The sequence below is a fragment of the Protomyctophum bolini genome (genome assembly GCF_963924005.1).
Source record: "Protomyctophum bolini genome assembly, chromosome: 22".
NCBI lineage: Eukaryota > Metazoa > Chordata > Actinopteri > Myctophiformes > Myctophidae > Protomyctophum > Protomyctophum bolini.
Window position 1 is genome coordinate 12,000,061 of NC_137883.1, and position 19,221 is coordinate 12,019,281.

General features: G+C 41.9%; 2 protein-coding genes across 8 annotated transcripts in view; both read right to left on the reverse strand.

Moving 5' to 3' along the window:
• Positions 1-403: 403 nt before the first annotated feature.
• Positions 404-4,172, reverse strand: LOC308309884 (uncharacterized protein). The gene is made up of 4 exons (XM_080755841.1): positions 4,030-4,172; positions 2,770-2,908; positions 2,090-2,194; positions 404-1,654 (listed from the first exon to the last, which is right to left on the reverse strand). The coding sequence occupies exons 2-4, from the start codon at positions 2,905-2,907 to the stop codon at positions 1,487-1,489; spliced, it is 411 nt and encodes a 136-aa protein (XP_080611967.1). The 5' UTR covers position 2,908; positions 4,030-4,172; the 3' UTR covers positions 404-1,486.
• A 1,882-nt stretch (positions 4,173-6,054) lies between these two features.
• The window catches only part of prrc2b (proline-rich coiled-coil 2B), a 33,183-nt gene continuing 20,016 nt past the window's right edge, over positions 6,055-19,221 (reverse strand). For 5 of the 7 annotated variants that reach the window (XM_080756484.1, XM_080756479.1, XM_080756480.1 and 2 more), the window contains exons 21-33: positions 18,890-19,034; positions 18,488-18,564; positions 17,894-18,256; positions 17,558-17,659; positions 16,689-16,893; positions 15,913-16,010; positions 15,466-15,593; positions 14,634-14,874; positions 13,943-14,122; positions 12,218-12,294; positions 11,085-11,166; positions 8,802-9,014; positions 6,055-7,923 (exon numbers count right to left, since the gene is read on the reverse strand). In XM_080756484.1, the coding sequence (XP_080612610.1) occupies positions 7,756-7,923; positions 8,802-9,014; positions 11,085-11,166; positions 12,218-12,294; positions 13,943-14,122; positions 14,634-14,874; positions 15,466-15,593; positions 15,913-16,010; positions 16,689-16,893; positions 17,558-17,659; positions 17,894-18,256; positions 18,488-18,564; positions 18,890-19,034 (2,079 nt within the window). In that variant the 3' untranslated portion in view covers positions 6,055-7,755. Of the gene's footprint in view, positions 7,924-8,777; positions 9,055-11,084; positions 11,167-12,217; positions 12,295-13,942; positions 14,123-14,633; positions 14,875-15,465; positions 15,594-15,912; positions 16,011-16,688; positions 16,894-17,557; positions 17,660-17,893; positions 18,257-18,487; positions 18,565-18,889; positions 19,035-19,221 lie in introns of those variants that run through there. The other 2 variants (XM_080756483.1, XM_080756482.1) reach the window with 2 other exon arrangements.

Genomic DNA, 19,221 nt, shown 5'->3' on the forward strand with positions numbered 1-19,221 from the left:
TGACGGTGTCCCACTCGCATTCTGCAGTGTTCCACCTTATTTAACGTCAACTATATTTTTGGAGTCTTCTCAAAACAAACGCAGCTTCTCGATTGTTTGTATGAGGCTAAATTGAAAACAAAGTGAATGACACTGATGTTTACGAGGCAGCTAGGCTGCAGCGACCTCTGCTGACAGTAACGTTGTGGCGTCAGGTTGTGGAGAATGTGTGGTTTCTATCATATCTGGTCTAGTGCCCGCGCCTACCCGTATCGCCCGTATCCGATAATTTCCAACACACATACTGCAAGCACAGAGAGCATTTCCGTATCCCCTCTAGACCGGATAAGCAATCTGTAAAGCGCTTGAACGCAATTAACCAGTAGCCTTTTTGATTGAATGATTGAAATATTTATTAACAGTTTGCAGAATTACAGTACATTTCAAGCACAAAACTCAATACAAAGACTGTTAACTGTGAGTGGACGACCCAATTAAGCATTACACTTGTTTACAACAGGGTCCACCATGTTCAATTCATCAAAACATTTAGAGACGTACAAATAGACACTTCTATATAGTTAAAGAACAGAACAGGAATTCATCATAAAGGAAGCAAAAAGGGAAAATAAACATATATAGTGAGGGGAAAGGGGGGGGGGGGGGGGGGCGGTGGGGGGATTCAGATCCCACACAGGATTCTCAATAGAAGAGCAGGGAGGCCAAATACTACCACCCCAATTGTAGAAGTTCTATTGTATTAACATACTCTACCATACAAACTAACATTGTATTCACTTAAACAAAAGAGTTGCATAGTACGGGATACATACTAAGATTAGACACACTAACAGACCGACAATGGTCGGACTACCGCTCCAGCTGCTGCTCCCGTGCTTGCGGTTATGTTTAGGTTAGGGTTAGAGATAGGTTGTCGATGTCGGACTAATGACTGTAAGCAAAGCAAAGAAAAGTTATTTGTTTACCCAGGGAAGTGGACTAAGCCAAGGACTTGTTTACAGCCACACCCTGTTCATAGAACATTTTATGGTAGGGGTTCAATGCCTTGCTCAAGGGCACTTCAGCGGTGGTAATTTTAACGTGCCGGTCCGGGGATGCAAACTGGCGACCTTCCGGTATCAAGACCGCTCCGCAAACCGTTCGGCCACCGCTGCCCACTGTCTGACCAATGACTGGTCTAAACTAGTACAGCTTTAAGTTGACACATGGATTGCAGATTTGCAGGTGGCTGAAGTTTATTGTTTATTTGGATCCCAAATCCCCATTAGCTACTACCATAGTAGCAGCTACTCTTCCTGGGGTCCACACATAAAATACATTACATAATATGAAGACATTTGACATGAAAGTATAAGAAAAACAGTTACAAACTCAGAGGTATATACCTCATGTTATGGTCATTCAGGGCTAGCTCTTTGTGTTTCTGGTGCTATTATTGTCCACACATTTTGTATGTCTGTGGCAAAAATGGATTTTGACAAAGATGTCACCAATTACAAGACATCTCGGAGGCAGCGTCGCTGTCACGTCGTGTGCGGATGGGAGACCAGCCGAACTCGGACTGGACGTCTTCAGCCAGGTGGGCACGGGACCAGCGGTGGTCCTGTCTGGAGCCTTGCCTCCCTCCTCCCCATGCACGACGTTTAGGGTTCATCTGGGAAGAAAATGCACACACATGGCTTAGCCTTAAAGCCTATCTGTTGGAAATTAGCAGATATACAAGCTTGTAGATCTGCTAATTTTGAAAAATCGTGAAAGTGTGTGCAATTCTTTGAATATATTATTCTTTCACAGCGAATGTTTTTAACTCAAATCATTGCTTCTGGGGGGTCCCTGGAACAAAGTATTTTGAGATGGGGGGGTCAGTGGTCAAACATGTATAATGTTTGGAGTCCTTGACATGAAAAAGTTTGAGCACCACTGATATAGAAGAATGTGTTTTTCAGAAAACGGTCAGGATTTAGAAGACATTTGTTGAATCGACCTCAGGTCTAAATGGGTTAACAAACAATAATACATCACTTAAGCCCTATTTCAATAATAGTGCAAATGTTGGGGGAAAATCTTTTGAAATAATCCTTCGTCTCACCTGAACAAAAACAGTGGTGTTCATCTGAAGTGTCTCCACTCGCTCTGACAAATGGTTCAACCAGTCTAGGTGGTCAGCAATCGATTGGCTTAGATCACCGTTGGTCTACAAAGAAAGAAAATGAGGGCGAGCGTGTTTTAACATCTGGAAGTCAAGTCAATCCAGTACAAAACCAACACCAAGCTGAGACTGTACCAGAGCAGGGTGCATCCTGTCTACCCTGCTATACAGTTCAGAATGAGGTTATGAGGGGGATAACCACAAGTGATCTGACAAACTGTCAATGTTTCCACAGGACCACATCACAAACCTACAGGAAATACAGAGTTTTTGGGCCCAAAATCATAGAAGTCAGAGAACCACTGGCTAAGTTAGTGCACCCAAAAGGCCAGCATTCTGCCCTGGGGTAGTAATGGGATATACATTTACACCAGAGTACTTTTTATATTGCAGTATTGATACTTTTACTTGAGTAAAACAATGTGAGTACTGCCGATTTTACATGTTACTTTTGGCAGACGACACGACACCGCTGTACGATGCAGTGTAATAAAAGAGTACTTTTACCCCATACAGGTTGTCCTTGAGTTTAGTTTGACCCTAGCTCTGATCCATAGCTCGAATGCCGTAATGCAACGGCAGCAAATGTCATTAGGGCTATGGACCAGGGCTAGTTTTACCCCAGACAGGTTGTCCTTGAGTTCGCTGGCGGCGAGACGAACGTGCTCCAGTTTGTCTATCTGCTCCTTCAGCCTGTCGTCCAGCTCCTGCATCATCATCAAACCTTCATCTGGCCTGACGCCACTCCTAGAAGACATCCTGCAACGTACAGCAAAAACATTTACACAGGGGTCGTCATTTATGTCCGTATGCACGGACAAATGTGTCTTGATCATAATGTATCAGAATGTGAAGTATCCGGGTTTTATTCAGAATATGCGTATTTATTTACAATTCACGAGTCTACGACACTATGGCATATAGGAGACAGGAGTCAAACTATAAGTGGTTCTCAAATGTTTCATTTGCAAGGACCCCCTCAACTCTGAGCTTACCATATGGACCCATGGTAAGGCATGGTTCCATAACATACATTCCATACATTCAGACCTGTCATGGTCATTCTCCCTTTCTTTAGCTTGCAGCTGCATACATTTTAAACACATACCATTTCAGATGACACATTATCATTTTGGATCTGTAGTGTTTTTCAAACATATTCATGTCAAGGACCAACAAATTAATTTATTTGGCCGCAGAGGAAAAAAAGAAAAAAAGAGTATAAAACAGGGTTAAAGTGGTTAAACTGATGCTATTAATTAACACATTTAGCTGGGGAACCCCTCAAGGAGCAGTGGGGGGTTGAGCACCATGTATACTAGGGAAGCTCTAAATTAATATAGGTATTAGGACCAGTATCAAACACAAGATGAATTAATATCACAACATGTATATTTCCAAACTTAAAGGCTGCCATATAGCTAGCACCAGAGCTACCATATAGAGCTATAGAATAGACATAGCTCTATGGACGAGAGCTAGAATAGACATATACCTAGTGTAGTACTAGTAGGCCAGGCCTACATTTTACTTAATCATGCTATAATGTTCATATCAAACACTGTCGATGGCAGCTGCTGCTGAACTCATTTAATACTAAATTAATTCAAACAGAGATGCTTCTCGATTTCGCAAGGCATTACTGTGAGCTTTAGTTAACTGAGCTTGTAGATGGAAATGGAAATGGTCTAAAAACTGTTCTGGACTGGTCACAAACGTAAATACTGTAAACAAATAACTAAGCGTCAATGTAGCCGACTAGCAGCCTAGTCTCTCTGTAATGTAGCCTACTAACGTTCATGTGTGCGATGCTGTACAACTGAACAACAACATTAACACAGAACAACAGCGGAAAGGACATGTACATTATGTATTATTACCTGACTGACTGTCTTTAACACTTTGGAGAAGTTGGAGGAAAACCCGTGAAAGATATTGCTAAACTGCTTCCTTCCTGTTCTTCTTTCCCTACAAACTTTTACACAAGATGTTTTTTAAGGCTGTCTCTGCTTGGATAAGTCTAAACAGGCCCTTGCTTTGTCTGGCAATAAAAAAGGAGTACGGAATTTGACACCTGTGACGTCAGTTCAGTCCGACCCCCAGATTGTTCTAAATTCCATTGAAAAAAGTATTTCTTTTTACATTTGATTATTTATTGGACATTTTTTTAACATTTTTTTTTTATTAGGAAACGTATTAAAATCTATCCTGTGTGTAGGCTACTTATTGCAAAATCTAGCTTATGTAGTTGACATTGGTTAATGACAACAATATCTATCAATTCATAACCAGTAAGACGCCTGGGTGGTGGCAGACTGGGCGAGCGCTGGTGCTTTGGCATGGGGGGGTCAGATCAACATGCACTGGCCATACACTATATGGTGCGTGTCTTGAGTTTACAGGGTTTGATGTCAGATCAACATATGGAATGTCAGAACAGGTCAGCTCCATATATGGAGATCTAAGGGTGGCAGCGTGGGCAGTGTCTTGAGTCTACAGGGTTTGATGAGGGCCCATGTAGGGCCTTCATTTTCAGGCCTGTTGAGAACTCGCCGGCAGCTGCACTAATAACTTTGGGGCGGGCCCGTTTAGAGTTTGAATGGACAGGTATTAATCAAAAGGGAGACATCGAAGAGGAAGGATCAATATATGGAATGTCTGAACAGGTCAGCTATCCTAGACCCCCTCCTGTTTCCGCAACATAAAGTGCTATTAAGTCTATTTCTGCTGAATCAATGTTCACCCCATCGTACCGACTTAAACAAGGAAATAATACAGAGAATAAATACAAAGGTAAGATTTTTGAGAAATCACAACTGCTTTATTTATTCTCTCAATAAGCTTTTTTTTTCCTTCTCTCTTATTTAAACAAGTAAAGGGTGAGTAATTAGCACACATTTGAAAGGAGAAAGACCAGAAGATAAATAGACTGCTGGATCAGCTCTAGAAAGCACTGGTCCTTTTGACAAAATTAAATATGCATCTTAAAAGTACAAAAAAAAAGAACAACAAAAAAATAGGGCAACACTTCTGTGCAGAGAAGTTGTATCCGGATCCTCTGGGATTTAAGAGGCAAAAACACCCAAAGCCCAAATAATCCTACCAACAATTGTAAGCAGTCCACTCCAAAAACATCATGGTGACCTTTTAAACATAGTTATTTATTTTTTAATTAGTTCATACAATATCTAAAATGAAGCATGATCATAGCCTCCCCCCCCACTGACAAGGTTTGACTGTACAGTTAAGTATGCATATACATATATACCAGTGAAACACTGTCATAAAGATACATCGGAACATTTTGTAGTGTCATGGAGCGTTTTAGTAAGCAAGTAACATTTATAACCAGTTATGACATTGGCATAGTGACGTTTCAAAATGACTGTCCATTAGAAAGAAATCAATGATGGTGCCGACAGCTTCACATTTTTCAAACAGAACAAACACAAGTCCTTCGTAGTCCATTGGAACTGCAGTGCTCACAGGAAAAAAGCTTAAGCAAAAACGTTCATACATATATTCAACAAGCAAAGCTAAAAGCCTCTCTCTTTGTGATGATCGACGTCTAAGTTAAAAATAATTATTTGGACCCTGATTGTGATTATAGATAGGTTGCATTTATTGCTAGTGCCACCTCGGAGACCAGAAGCGGAATAAAAATCAGATGGTGATTTGTTTCTTCACATTTTCCCGCCCCACGTTTCACATAAGCTGGTTTCAAATGGAATTGCAGAGAAAAGGTATTTCAGGAGCCCTATGAGAAAACGTGAAGGAATAAAAACAAACACACACTAGGCCGGGGTATATAAAAATCACTTATCACATGGCCACCTAACAAACATCTCAATTCTTTACAGCCAAAGTGAAGCAACATAGAGTAAACGTCTCATAATCCGTTTAGGTTTCATTTTACAGCAGGGCTTCTCAAACTTCTGGATTTCAAGGACCCCCGAGTTTGTTTTGCATTAGGCCACGGACCCCTATTACAGTTACAGACTGGCAAGGGTACATTTGTTTAAGAATCAATCATTTAGATAGGGAACCTCCTCAAGGACCCCACTTTGAGAACCACTGATTTACAGTAATTAATGAATGCAGCCCCCTTTCCCAAAACTACAGAACAAGCCTTCCAACATGATCAACTTTGTTGTGTGTGTGTGTGTGTGTGTGTGTGTGTGTGTGTGTGTGTGTGTGTGTGTGTGTGTGTGTGTGTGTGTGTGTGTGTGTGTTTTCTAAAATGTAACCAGGTCCCGGGGTGGGAGGAGTCCCGTGAGCTCACCATCACATGCACACACCCGTTATCAAGGCCAGCGAAGTTCCGGTAGAAGAAATGACAATTTTTCCAAAACAATGTCCAACTTTTTGCTTCAGTTTACATGAAGAGAGCGAGCTAAAACTTAAAACCAAAACAAAAAAGCAAGGAATATCACCATAAAATAAAAATAAAACTACCAATCCAAGCGGTTTTGTCACAGATCACAAGCTGTGAAGTATACCCCCAGAAGGACCCACTTCACTCTTTCCATGTTAACACAACATCCTCAAATTCAAGTTAAAATATTTTTTATATTTTTATATTTTTGATGATTGAATAAAAGCAGTCCTTTAGTAATTGAGTAAATATGTGACAATAACTTAGAAAATGTTTCAGCTCCATAACTACCAGCAAAAACAAAAAAAGTGCCCTTCTGCATTTTCTTGGTCGAAAACACCTCGCAGACACTCATGGTAACGGATCAGCGTGTGCCCGGTTTTAAGGACTCTATAGTCCCATGAACGGGCATACATACAGTTTGGCAAAAAAAAAACGGTGTGGAAAAAAAAATCTGTTTGCCGTTTTCCTTTTCCTCACTTTTGGAGAGCAAGAAACACAAAAACAGGAATATATATTTTCTCCTCACCATTGTTCTCTTAAAAAAAGGACATTAAACGTTAATAAATAAAAAGTGGGACCTTGAAGAGATCTGCTTTAGAAGAAGTGTCTATTGTGTCTATGTATATATTTATTATATATATATATATATTTATATATCTCTATACGTGTTGTGAGAGAATAGGTGTCCGGTTCTGACAGTTCAGAGGGGATAGTACAGTATGCCTCGGTGCCTTTGGGGGGGCCTTGGGATGAGGTGGCTCGTAGGAGGCTTATAGCTCTTTTAAACTACGAAAGGTAATCCAGAACCTGAAACTTTCCAGAACCCTTGAAGTTCTGTGACGTGGTTTTCTTTCAGAACCACCCCTGATGGGGAGCCATTAAAAAGAAAAAAAAATAGCCGAAATATAAGCATCGCCTTGTGACTTGTGAGCTTATAGATCTACTATTTCTTTTTTGCTATTTTTAGGAACATTTTGAAAATTCGAAGTTCTGGGTTCCCAGAACTGATGGTTAGTATCACCACCTCCTTGCACAGAGCCCAAATTAGGTTCTGAGAACCTTTCATCTGAAACCGAGCCATTGCGTGTGGAAAACATGTCCGGGAACCGCAAAATTATGTTTTCACGGCACAGTTCACTTAAGTTTCTTGTAGTGGGAAAATGGTCGGTGTGGGGGGAGGGGTGGCTTTCTGGTGGTTTTCGAGAGAAGGCTTTTAAAGGTCCGTTTGCTAAGCCTGGCCCTCCTCCACATTGACAGCCTGAGGTTTGATGGCTCCAGTGCGTGCTGGTTTGGCTTGTCCCGGGGAGGGCAGGGGCTCCTGGAGTTTGCTGGTCATGCCCCCAGATGGCGCCTTTCCCTCACCCACCGCCTTGTGCACGTCCCGCAGGGTTCTATTCTGTGCCAAGAAGGGATACGCAAAAGTTACAAACATTTCACAACGCCAACATCTGCCTCACTAACACCATTGTATCTTTTTTAATCACTTAAGCCTTTTTTTTCCCTCACAAATGTGATTATTGCAGCTCTACAAGCTCACAACACATCATATCGCGATTCTTAAAATGATAGGATTCAGGTTAAAATCAGGCCTTTATTACTTTACATACAGTTAAAGTGTTCAATCAATACCTATGTTGGCCGTTTGCGGAATTATCCACTACAGGTTCTACATATCATGCTAATGCATTATACATTATTCTCTCTTCTCTCTTTCCCCATTTCTAAAACCAATAGCATTTCATGCAAAAATATTAAGCACAATTAAGTTTAAACATATTCACAATCAATAGTATTTTCTGGAATTCTAGCATTGCCAAAATGTTAAGCATAATTACATGACGTGCAAACTATTAAAGGGATAATTTCACTTCCAAACATGTTTGAAAGTCAACTATCCCTTTAAGACAGTATTAGTTATATCTGACCAAAGCCTCAAATCAAGCCAATATAAAATCTACAATGTAACAGTATATTGTCAATGCCGGAAAGAAACCTTGTTTGTCCATATTTCATATTTTCTTCTTCCATAGATCAAAGCCATATTCTATGTGCAAAGTCGCACTTTGCACTTGTCGCATGACAAGGTAGCAAAAATAGCAGATCCAACAGGTTCAACAGCTTTGGACCTACAAGGTTTCCAACTGACAGTATTAGTTATAGACCCCCAACTAACTGTACAACAGCAACATTAGCATGCATTCACATTTCATTGGCTCAAAATGTAAAAAGGGAAATAAAAAATGAAATTACCTAAATTTACAGTGGGTGGCTCACCTTCATGCCATCCTCTGGCCCCTTAACGGGGGGCTCGGGGGCATTGGGAGGGGTGGAGTGGGAAGGCTCGCGCCCCCCGGGGCTGGGGTACGGGGGGGAACGGATGATGACTGTCTTGTTGACCTGCATGACAGGTCTCTGGATGGGGGTGGGGAAAGGACCAGTGGTGGGGGGCCGCATGTGCATCACCATGTTGCCCTGGGGAGGTGGCGCCTACAGGGGGCAGCAGAGGGACACTATTATACATCCATGTCTGGATGTATAAAGAATGCTTCAATAACAGTCATTTATATCATTGTACTTGCATATCAGATGTAATGACAAATAACAAATAACTGAAATTAAGTTCAAGGCAATTATGGTTGAGTAAATGTTTTCTTTTGGGGGGCCATTGAACAAGAATATATAACAAATAACTTAATATACAAAGCCCATTACTGAAATATACAAATACAGGTAAATTAATGACAATGCCCAGTGCTAATTATCAAAAATAAATAATGTGTCTATGACCAAAAGAATCCACAGTTAATCATTTTACACTTTTACAATGTTTTTGGCCTAAATCTAAATACCCCCAAAAAGAATGCTAGGTTTAAAGTGGCTAGAAGAGGATGGACAATAACATGACAATAATAATAGGTGTACATTTCTGTTCATTTCATCCAGCTGTTTATATATATTTTATGAAAAAATAATTCCTATCAGCGGCCATATTGTGATCAGGTGATTATGTAATAATTGTGACATGCCTAATCTGAGGACAAGAAGCTTCAATAAACTATTTTGAATTTCCTTTTTCGGCAGCAGAAAGCTTATAGGAATGCAATATAGTGGTTGCTATTTGCAACCATTTATTCCACACAATTCTGAACAAGACACTACAACTATCATTCACTTTTCTTTTAACTCTCTGGCATGATGTCCACATTTTGTTTTAAAATACAAAATGACTATCCTTTTTTCATCAAGGCTGGTAATGGTATAGACTAGAGGGTATGCGCGTGACATCATCATACCGTAGGGAACGCCTACTGAGTGGCAAAAAACTACTTTCTGGCCTTCATAGCCCCTACATCCAAACAGATCATGTCCTATCTGATTGTATTAAACGTTAAACGACCTTAAACTCCCTTTGCCACTCGATTTGCCATTCACTTTATGCATTCGCATACCCTCTATAACAGTTACTTTTTCCCTTAAACTTTGAGAGACATAAATGTGAACTTTTAGAGACGTCAGATATGTTACATAATTTAACCAAAACCATAAGAACAGCAACAGGGAGACTCATTCAAATATTAAAGATCAGAACTTGGTGGTATTTGCTAGTTGGAAATGGCCATTTTGAAATAGTCATTTTTCATGTTTAACTTCATAAATGTATTGTAGATTTTAGCGTTTGGCTATTAAAAAATAGCAGGGGAAAGTACAATCTGCAAGCTTGTACTTCTACTGTTGTTGAACATTTTGGAGAGATCTTGAAGGTGTGAAAACTACATTTAGATTGGAAGACATGTGCAGAATTGGCCTCAGATCTAAATGGGCTAAAATGACTTTATAAATGTGTGTTTTAATTAGGGCCGCGACTTTAACGCGTTAATCGAGATTAATTAACTACAGAAAAATTAATCGCGATTAACTACAGATAAATTAATCGCACCTTTTTGTTTCCCCCATAATAAAGTTTTTTGTTTTCTCATGCCCAGCCATGTAAAGCACATTTGAGTATTCATATACACACTGAGACACTTTATACAGTATAGGCACTTGCTGCCTACCTATCAGCTGCCTATATATCACTGTTGGAATCAAACGCATTTTTCTATTGAGTTGTGTGCACTGGAAATAATAAAAAGTCCCCCCATTCTGTGTTGCCTATAGAACTGAAGGTCTGAAAAAAACAGTAACATTATGAAGTACATTTTTCTTTTGTGATGTCACTGAGATGTACTTTATAATGTTACTGATTTTTTTCAGACCTCCAGTTCTAGGCAACACAGAATGGGGGGGACTTTATTATATCCACACAACAACTCTAAGGTATATTAATGACAGTAAAATGTTGAAAACGAGTGGAATCCCGTAGTCACTATTCACTGGGATACCAAAAACATTTGAAAAAAAAGGTTTCTCACTGTTCTCGGGTTAAATATTGATATGCGATTAAAATGCGATTAATCGAGATTAATTAACTACAAAGCCTCTGATTAATTAGATTATTTTTTTTAATCGAGTCCCAGCTCTAGTTTTAATGTAGAGTGACTAGTAAGCCAGCTATACCTGCTGAGCGTAATGTGTAGGCAGAGGTCCCACTGGGCCTCCAGGACCAGAGGGCTTCCCACTGGGACTGGCAGAGCCTGGCCTGCAAACACAAAAACATATACACGGTCATTCGGTCAACTAGACACTTAGGGCAGGTACAATTTCACACAGAGTCCATTTGATTCAAACTGTTCCCGAATACGATTGCCTGGTCCCCACTGGCCATGATTCACATTGGCCTCGATTCTTCCGCACCAGATTACACTTAATTCAACTCACTGTATTCAATTCTTTCACATTGCATCGACCCAGGACCATAGTGTGAATCTGTCCTTACAGTTGAACGGGGTTGGCTCTGGACTTGGGTCTGCTGTTGTTTTACCCCTCTCTACACCAGTAGTTCTAATTTTTTTTTAAATATTATATATTTGGCAGCAAACCCCCGTCTGAAGATAAATGTCTTGTGCCAGGGACGAAGATGTGTAAAAAAAAAAAGAGAGAAAAGAATGGCACTCGTGTGAAGTGAGCCCACTGGATTTATATCGGCAACACAGTGTCTTACTTCAAAAAATTCAAGTCCATAGACTTGGCTTGCAAATGATTTACGTCATAAGAGCTCTAAACAAACATTGTAATATCCTCAAAATCCCATACACTTGGCTGCCATGAGGTAATTTTCAAAAGCCATGCAATGCACAAGCTCGTAGAACTGCTATTTTTGTATAGCCAACATATACAATATGGATGAAGTGGTTAAAATTATTGTGATGCTGCATTAACATATATTATAAACCCTATGGCACCCCCTCAAGGACAGCAGACCCTGAGCATGTATTTACATCTGCTATATTCGGCGAATATTTTCCCGAAAATAGGGACATTAGGGTTCATGTGGTTAATCTCCGGGGAAGAATGGATTCCATGATTTAGTAAATACATACAAATACATAACTTGAGCTCTATGTAACCATATATACTCTGTTGCATGACTGATAGCGGAAAATATACACTCACACAGCGGTTCATGTTGCATGCTTGTGGATCTACAATCTCGTCACATTTGTTTTTTTGTTGCCAATGACGACATAGCCAGTAGGGAGTACAGGTTGGAAGCAGGCGTGAATACATTCAGAGTAGACTTGTTCTCCTACCTGTAAGAGCCCTGTAATCCTGGGGAATGATTGGGCTTGTCTGAGAACTGGAAGCCTTTCAGTTCCATCTGTGAGCCCTGGGAGTGAGGAGGGAACAGCGTTACACATTGGCTTCTACACTACTTCATGTCAAGTACACACGTGCTTCTTCACAGTTTCATGTCAAGAAGAATGGATTTGGACCCCCATCGGACACCCACAAGAAAAGATACTACATGTGCCAGGGACCACCATGAAATATTTGTGTTCTTAAAATGTTTAATAAAAATATTAAAACATTAAAAAAATAAATGCCTGGATTTCTTTTAACATAGCAGTCGTTAGACTTTGTCAACTAGTTTTGCCGAGGACCTCCCGTAACATCCCTCAAGGACCCCCGGAGAAGCACTCTGGAGTACAGCACATAGCATTTTTTAAAGATTAACATGCTCTAGAATTATCTAAAGGCAGCGTAACTGATTATTTTTTGTACTAAAATACGGTCGGTAAGTGTTAAACAGCTCTATATTCCAATAGTAATCACTGCTATAGAGTGTTTGTTCAGTAACAGGGGTCGTCCCCCTCTCTCCAGCTCTTTAGTAAACAGAAAATACAGGATACAGGATAACAATTTTATTCAGTCAGGAGAGAGAACGCATATGGTACAGGATAATAACAAGTGAAATTGGAAGTGATTTAGTTAGTTTATTCATTTCGGTCACAATTTAACATAACAGTTGTGCATACAATAGAAGCAGCAAAAATAATTATTGGCCGAAAAGGCATGGGCTGAAGCCGAAGCTTATTATGCCCACCTATTAATATTTGAATTATTTAACACACCAGGAAAATAAAAATAAAAATGTGACTAGAGAGCAAACAAAAGAAAACAATATTTCAACGTAGTTTCATATATTACATCAGAACAAACAGTTGACACAATTCCGGCAATGCATCAATTATACAGAAGAAACAATAGATAAACAAAACAAAGCAGAGCTTGATCTGCAAGGATAGTATTTATTTGAGATCCCTTTCGATATGTGTTCTTACATACATAAACACCTATATCTGTACACATATATACAGTAGGTGCATGTATGTAAGAATACACACTGAAAGGGAAGTAAAAATGATTAAACAAAACAAGGATGAGCTGGGAAAACACTGGAACTGGATCACTATAAAAGTCTGATAAATTGGTTCTCTCTCCTGATTGGATGAGGAGCTATTTTCACTAAAAGGTGGTTAAAGCGGCACTATGTAACTTCTATTTTCTTTTCATGAATAAAATGTAATTTTGTCCAATCTGTATGTATGGTAGAGTATGTTACAATATAACTTTTGGGGCGGTTGAATTTTGTCTCACCTGCTCTTCTATTGAGACATTTAGATCGTGATCGTTTAGAAGGTCAGACACAGGATCCGACACAAACTTTGACATGATGGTCTCAATATTCAATTAATCCCCCGAGCAAGCAGGCAGGCTCTATTACGGTAAAAAGAAAAAAAATCAGCACTTCAGCGCTGGATACCGGGTTTAAAATCCGGGAGGGGGTGGGGGGGGTAGAATAGTAAAAGTTACATAGTGCGGCTTTAAGTGTGCCTGTGGGTTTTATAAATATTGAACAGGGAACGGTTCTGGACATACAAAGTCTCCGGCTGACGGTGAGGCATTTGCTCGTTATGCTGATGCAAACCCATCATGCTGCCGTTGCCGTGCTGCTGTGACCCAGTGGACCTCACCTCTCGGGGGCTGCCGGTCATGACTTGGGGCTGCGAGCCGGGCGGCAGCATGCGGCGCTGCGGGGGCGCTCCCACCGACAGGTTCTGACCCGTCTGCTGCAGCTGGATGGACTGGGGGAGGATGAGGTGCTGCTGCGCCGAGCCGTAGCGCAGCTGAGAGCCCGGCAGGGGCATGGTCACCTGGAGGAGGGGGATTCAGGGAGAAAACAATGATATAGCGACTGCTGCGACAAAGACTAGAGGCACACGGATATTAACTGACATTGCCATCTGAAGTGGGAAAAGTGTACTACAGCAGCGCCATCCAGCCATTTAACCCATTTAGGCCTGACGTAGAAATTTAAAAAAATGTTTTCTAAATCATGACAGTTTTCTGAAATACCTATGTTTCCAAATTTGCGTCACGATTTTTTTTTTAAATAGCAGAATCTGCTATTTTTCATTAGCTAAATTATAACAATGTTTAAAACACCAAAAGGGGTTCCCACCTAAAATGGGTTAATACGGCGAAATTACTTTTGGCACTTTAAGTATATTTTTTATGCAGATACTTTTGTACTTTCACTCAAGTACATTTTGAATTCCGGACTTTTACTTGTAACGAAGTAGTTCTAAATTTGCAGTATTGATACATGTACTTAAGTAAAACAATTGAGTACTTTTCCCCACCACTGTGCATATATATATATACCTGTATGAGCTGGGAGTCCATGAGCTGGGAGGAGCTCATGCCGGGGCCCTGGTTCATCTGGCCGTCGTAGACCATGGCCTGGCTGCCGTTCATGGGCTGGTAGTGGGAGCCCGACTGGGACTTGACCATGTCAGAGGGCTGCATGCCCGGGAAGGGCGAGTAGGGCCCCTTGAGCTGCGCTCCCCCCGACAGCACCATGGGGCTCGGCTGAGACAGATTGGGATGCATGTAAACCTGGGACCTGTGCGGGGTAGAAAAAAAACCAATAGGAATTACAGGCATTGTAGCGTCAAAGTCCCCGCACTTTGGGCTACTGGTTGCCCGACGCCGAGGATCGTGTGAGTAAAAAAGAAGACTGATGTCCAAACGTTCACTTAGTTCAAAATGGAATTATATTTATTCACTGTACAGTCACTTCAGTAGGCTTATGCAATCGTCTATGTCTGGTGGAAACCTCATATGTCCAAAGCTTACTTTTCAGGAATCAAATTTAAAAATAGCAAACGTAGCAGATCTACGTACTCAGAAACTCATCACTTTTGTGTGACGCTGTAGCATGCATGATCAAATAGGGCGTCAATTTACAGAAAAACACGAAAACGTAGATTATGGAGATAAGAGGATTCTGCCCGACAACAGCGATACATAGCATAGCAACAACCAAATTGACACACAGAGGCGTTCCCAGCTTGAAAGGTATAAATAACAACGTATGTGTAGCAGGTATAAATGGGTTAACAGAAGAGTTAAAGTGCTATTTTACGGGAGCTTGTTCCAGATATGTTATGTGGTTGACAAAAAGCGAACGTACTGCTGCCGGTGGGTACGGTACCTGAAGGGGGGCATGGAATTGAACATCTCCTGGGACTGGGAGACGGGCAGGCCTCCCCTCAGCCCCAGCTGGGCCTGGGCCTGGAGGGACGTGTGCAAGGAGATGGGGATCTGCTGGGCCGCGGCCGCCTGAATGGAGGAGGAACACACATGGACACATGGAAATTTTAAAAGGAGTGGAATGCTTTTTTTTCTTTTACTTTTTCTGTTTTGTTATGTGTCAATGGAGTTAACATTGCTAGTCTAATAGACCCCCAGGTGTGGTTAGAATATTCAAATAATGTCTTCCCTGTGTATTTTTGGTTTCTTCCTGAAAGCAGAGAGCCTTTGAGTCGAAAAGGTCCAATCGAAACACACCACTTTAGTCTCATCATAACCCTAACCCCTCCCCCAAAAGTAGCTAAAATATGTTGTCTATATTTTAACTAGGGCTTTAGCGGTGTGGTACCTGCTGGTAGCTCTGCTGCTGGCTCATGTTTGGTGGTACGAGGCGCGGCTGGCTGGGAAACACGTGACCGTCCAGGTACAGAGGAGGAATATGGTTCCCTGTGATGGACAAACAACAGCTCAGTTCAGTCACTACTACAACTATGGCTCCCTACAAAGGACAAACAACAGCTCAGTTCAGTCACTACTACAACTATGGCTCCCTACAAAAGACAAACAACAGTTCAGTCACTACTAAAACTATGGCTCCCTACAAAGGACAAACAACAGCTCAGTTCAGTCACTACTAGAGGAATATGGTTCCCTGTGAGGGACAAACAACAGCTCAAGTTCAGTCACTCCTAGAGGAATATGGTTCCCAGATCAATTATTTTCATCAGGTGACGTCTTCTGTTGATCAATAATTTTCATCGTCTTGTGTACATTAGGCCGCAGTCAAGCAAGCAATGCATTTGACCATGTTACATATTACACCTCATGTTACATAAAGACAATGTAGATAGTAGACACAAACAAACATTTTACCAAACATTCCTTTTCCAGGCCCAGTTCCAATTTCAAAATATTTCCAGGAATTAGCTACCTTTTAATTTCAATCCCATTAGTTTTGCTACTTTTTAACGATTACATGCAGCCACCAGGTGGCTTCACTCAGGAGCTAGTGCCAGCACAATGCAGGACAATTAGACTCTTTAGAGAGCCTACAAGGTTTACACCAGACAGAAACGATATTATACAATATTGAAGGGGAATAAAGAGGGATGTTATTTTTTTTACCCTGCATGGACATGGAGGGAGCCACGGAGGCCACGGGCATCGGGGGCATGGAGACGCCTCCGAAGGAGCTGTAGCTGACGCCCCCGCTGCCGGAGCCCACACCGCCACAGGGAGGCTGGCCGCTGTTCCCCCCACCACCACCGGGGGAGCCCTGCTGCTCGGGGAGGGACTGGGAGTTCTCCCAGGCCTTGCGCGCCGATTCCATCTGGAGAGAGAGAGAGAGAGAGGACACAGAACAGCCCTGATTGGTTACCGAACACACTCCAGTCTATATCAATGCAATTTGCCAGGTGCACGCCTCACAATTAAGAACATAATAGCCAGCACTCCAAAGTCCTTCCGGTACTTTTATACATGGATGGACACGTTTCAGTACTCAAGTCGTCCTCAGTGTGACATGAATTAAAAGTACCAAAACAGGGCTTGACATTTTGAGGCACTACGAACCATAATATTGATTGCTCGTTTAGCGCAAAGAATGACATGATGATGGCCAGTAGCCATTTTAAATAAATAACACGCATACAGAATTCTGTTTTCCTGAAACGGAATGGTGGGAAGGTGATTATTAGGAAAGCCAGACACTAATGTCAGACAATATTGTTGGCTTGGCAAAGTGAAACCATGAGTCTGTCTCTTGTCCAACGGACAAGTAAAATATTAATGCACTTGTCTGGAAAGATTTATTACTAGGACTAAAGACTTTCCTTTCGATAAAGCACTTTTCTTATTAGGAAGCACAAGTCTTATTAAGACTAAAATGTTCTTTCTTACTTTTTGTTAGACTTCCATCAAATGTAAAATGATATAAATAACATGTATTATTGGTTCCAATTAATAGTAATTAATCCTATTCCTTCTTTGTGTACCTTGAGGGTGAGGTCAGTGCTGGGGAAGGAGATGGGGTTGAGGTTGATGCCAGGCTGCAGGTGGGTGGAGCGCAGCATTGGGATGCTCTGGTTGAGAGTGGGCTGTTGACACACAAACACACGCCCAGTTCCATGAGAACAATCCACACATACAACGCAGATAACAGTATAATAACTGGATGTCAGTGATTCTCAACTGCAAGATTTCTCACACCGATAAATAGGAGCTTAAGTAAAACATTTAAATACATTTTACACCCCTGGACATAAGAGGTTTCGTGCTCCTAGGCCGACGACATTCAACATTCATTCTCTCTCTCTCGCTACACGACTCACGTTTGTCTGCAGCGCGTCCTGCAGCTGCAGCTTGCTCACGGGGTTGGACACGACGGGCACCGGGAGGGGGGCGGAGGAGCCCGGCGGCGGCGGCAGGCTGAAGTCAGAGTCCTTGGCGCTGACCCCAAACTCGATGGGGGGCACGCCGGCCCCCAGGCCCGTGTCCACCACCCCGTGCAGGTGGTCCACCTGCACGCCGTTGACCCCCGGCCCCGCCATACCGCCGGGGCCGCCGCCCTCCAGGCGCTCCGCCACGCCCTGCGCCTCCGAGCCCTTGCGGTGCTTCAGGGAGCGCTCGTTGCCGATGGGCCCCGGCTTGTTGTGCTGCTCCTTGTTCTGCTGCTCGGGGCCGGCGTCAGAGTCCTGCAGCAGGAGGGGTGCAAATTAACACAGGCATAAACGTGTGTTTACGTTCTAATCAAATCCCACACTTGTGTGCCATATCGATATGAAACTGCCTTTTAGCCCTGTACCGGTTGCTAGATCTGCATGTTTTTTCTTCAGTGACGAATGCATACGTGTCTTTATTTTAACTACGGTATGGAAACGGCTTATGCGGAATTGTCCTTTAAGTATGCAGCTGCATGAGCGTACCTCAGAGTTGGGCTCGCTGCCGGTGTATGACACTTGTTTAGTCCACGAGTCTCCTCCTGAAGACTGGACTGACAGGGCTGTGGAGGAAGGAACAAGTTTAATACCAGTGGTGCAAAAAGTACTCACATTTTGTACTTTGTACTACCAAAAGTAGAAGTACTTTTCAAAGACATGTGTTTTGAAAATAATCACTAAAGATTGGATTTCTGTTGGGCTTTAAATAGTGGAATTAACATTAATAGCCAGCTATTTCCGCTACGACTATTTCTGAATCTTCTATTTTGTGAAAATATCGTTTCAGCGTGGAAACGGCTAGGACGATTATGCAAAAAGAAAAGAAAAACGATTATCTCAAATTATTGCGATTAGGGGGCGATCGTATGCAATAACAACTTGACCAACCCGAGCTGTTGGTCTCCCAGATCTCAGTGCCGAGGTTATTGGAGGAGAGTGTGCCATCCTCTGGCTGCTCCATACTCATGCTGCCCTGTTTCTTGGCAAACCGCGGTGGCATCTTGGAGGTGATAGTCCTGCTCTTCACCGGTACCTAAACCACAACATCACAAAGCATGTTACTGTGAAGATCCTATCGTTGCTGTCGGCAGTGATGGAAAAACTACTCAAATGTTTTTAAACAAGACCACAAGGACTTTTTTCGGTGATATCCTTTTGGACAAAGTGTTTGACTGTATTCTGTACCGTTTACATTTCTGCCAATGCTCAGTTTCAAGTTA

Coding starts and splice junctions, on each gene's coding strand:
- LOC308309884 (XM_080755841.1), bottom strand. CDS start 2,907: ATGTCTTCTAGGAGTGGCGTCAGGCCAGATGAAGGTTTGATGATGATG. Junction 2,195..2,769: donor TCAAGGACAACCTGTCTGGG/GTAAAACTAGCC, acceptor CTTTCTTTGTAG/ACCAACGGTGATCTAAGCCA. Junction 1,655..2,089: donor ACACCACTGTTTTTGTTCAG/GTGAGACGAAGG, acceptor TTTTCTTCCCAG/ATGAACCCTAAACGTCGTGC.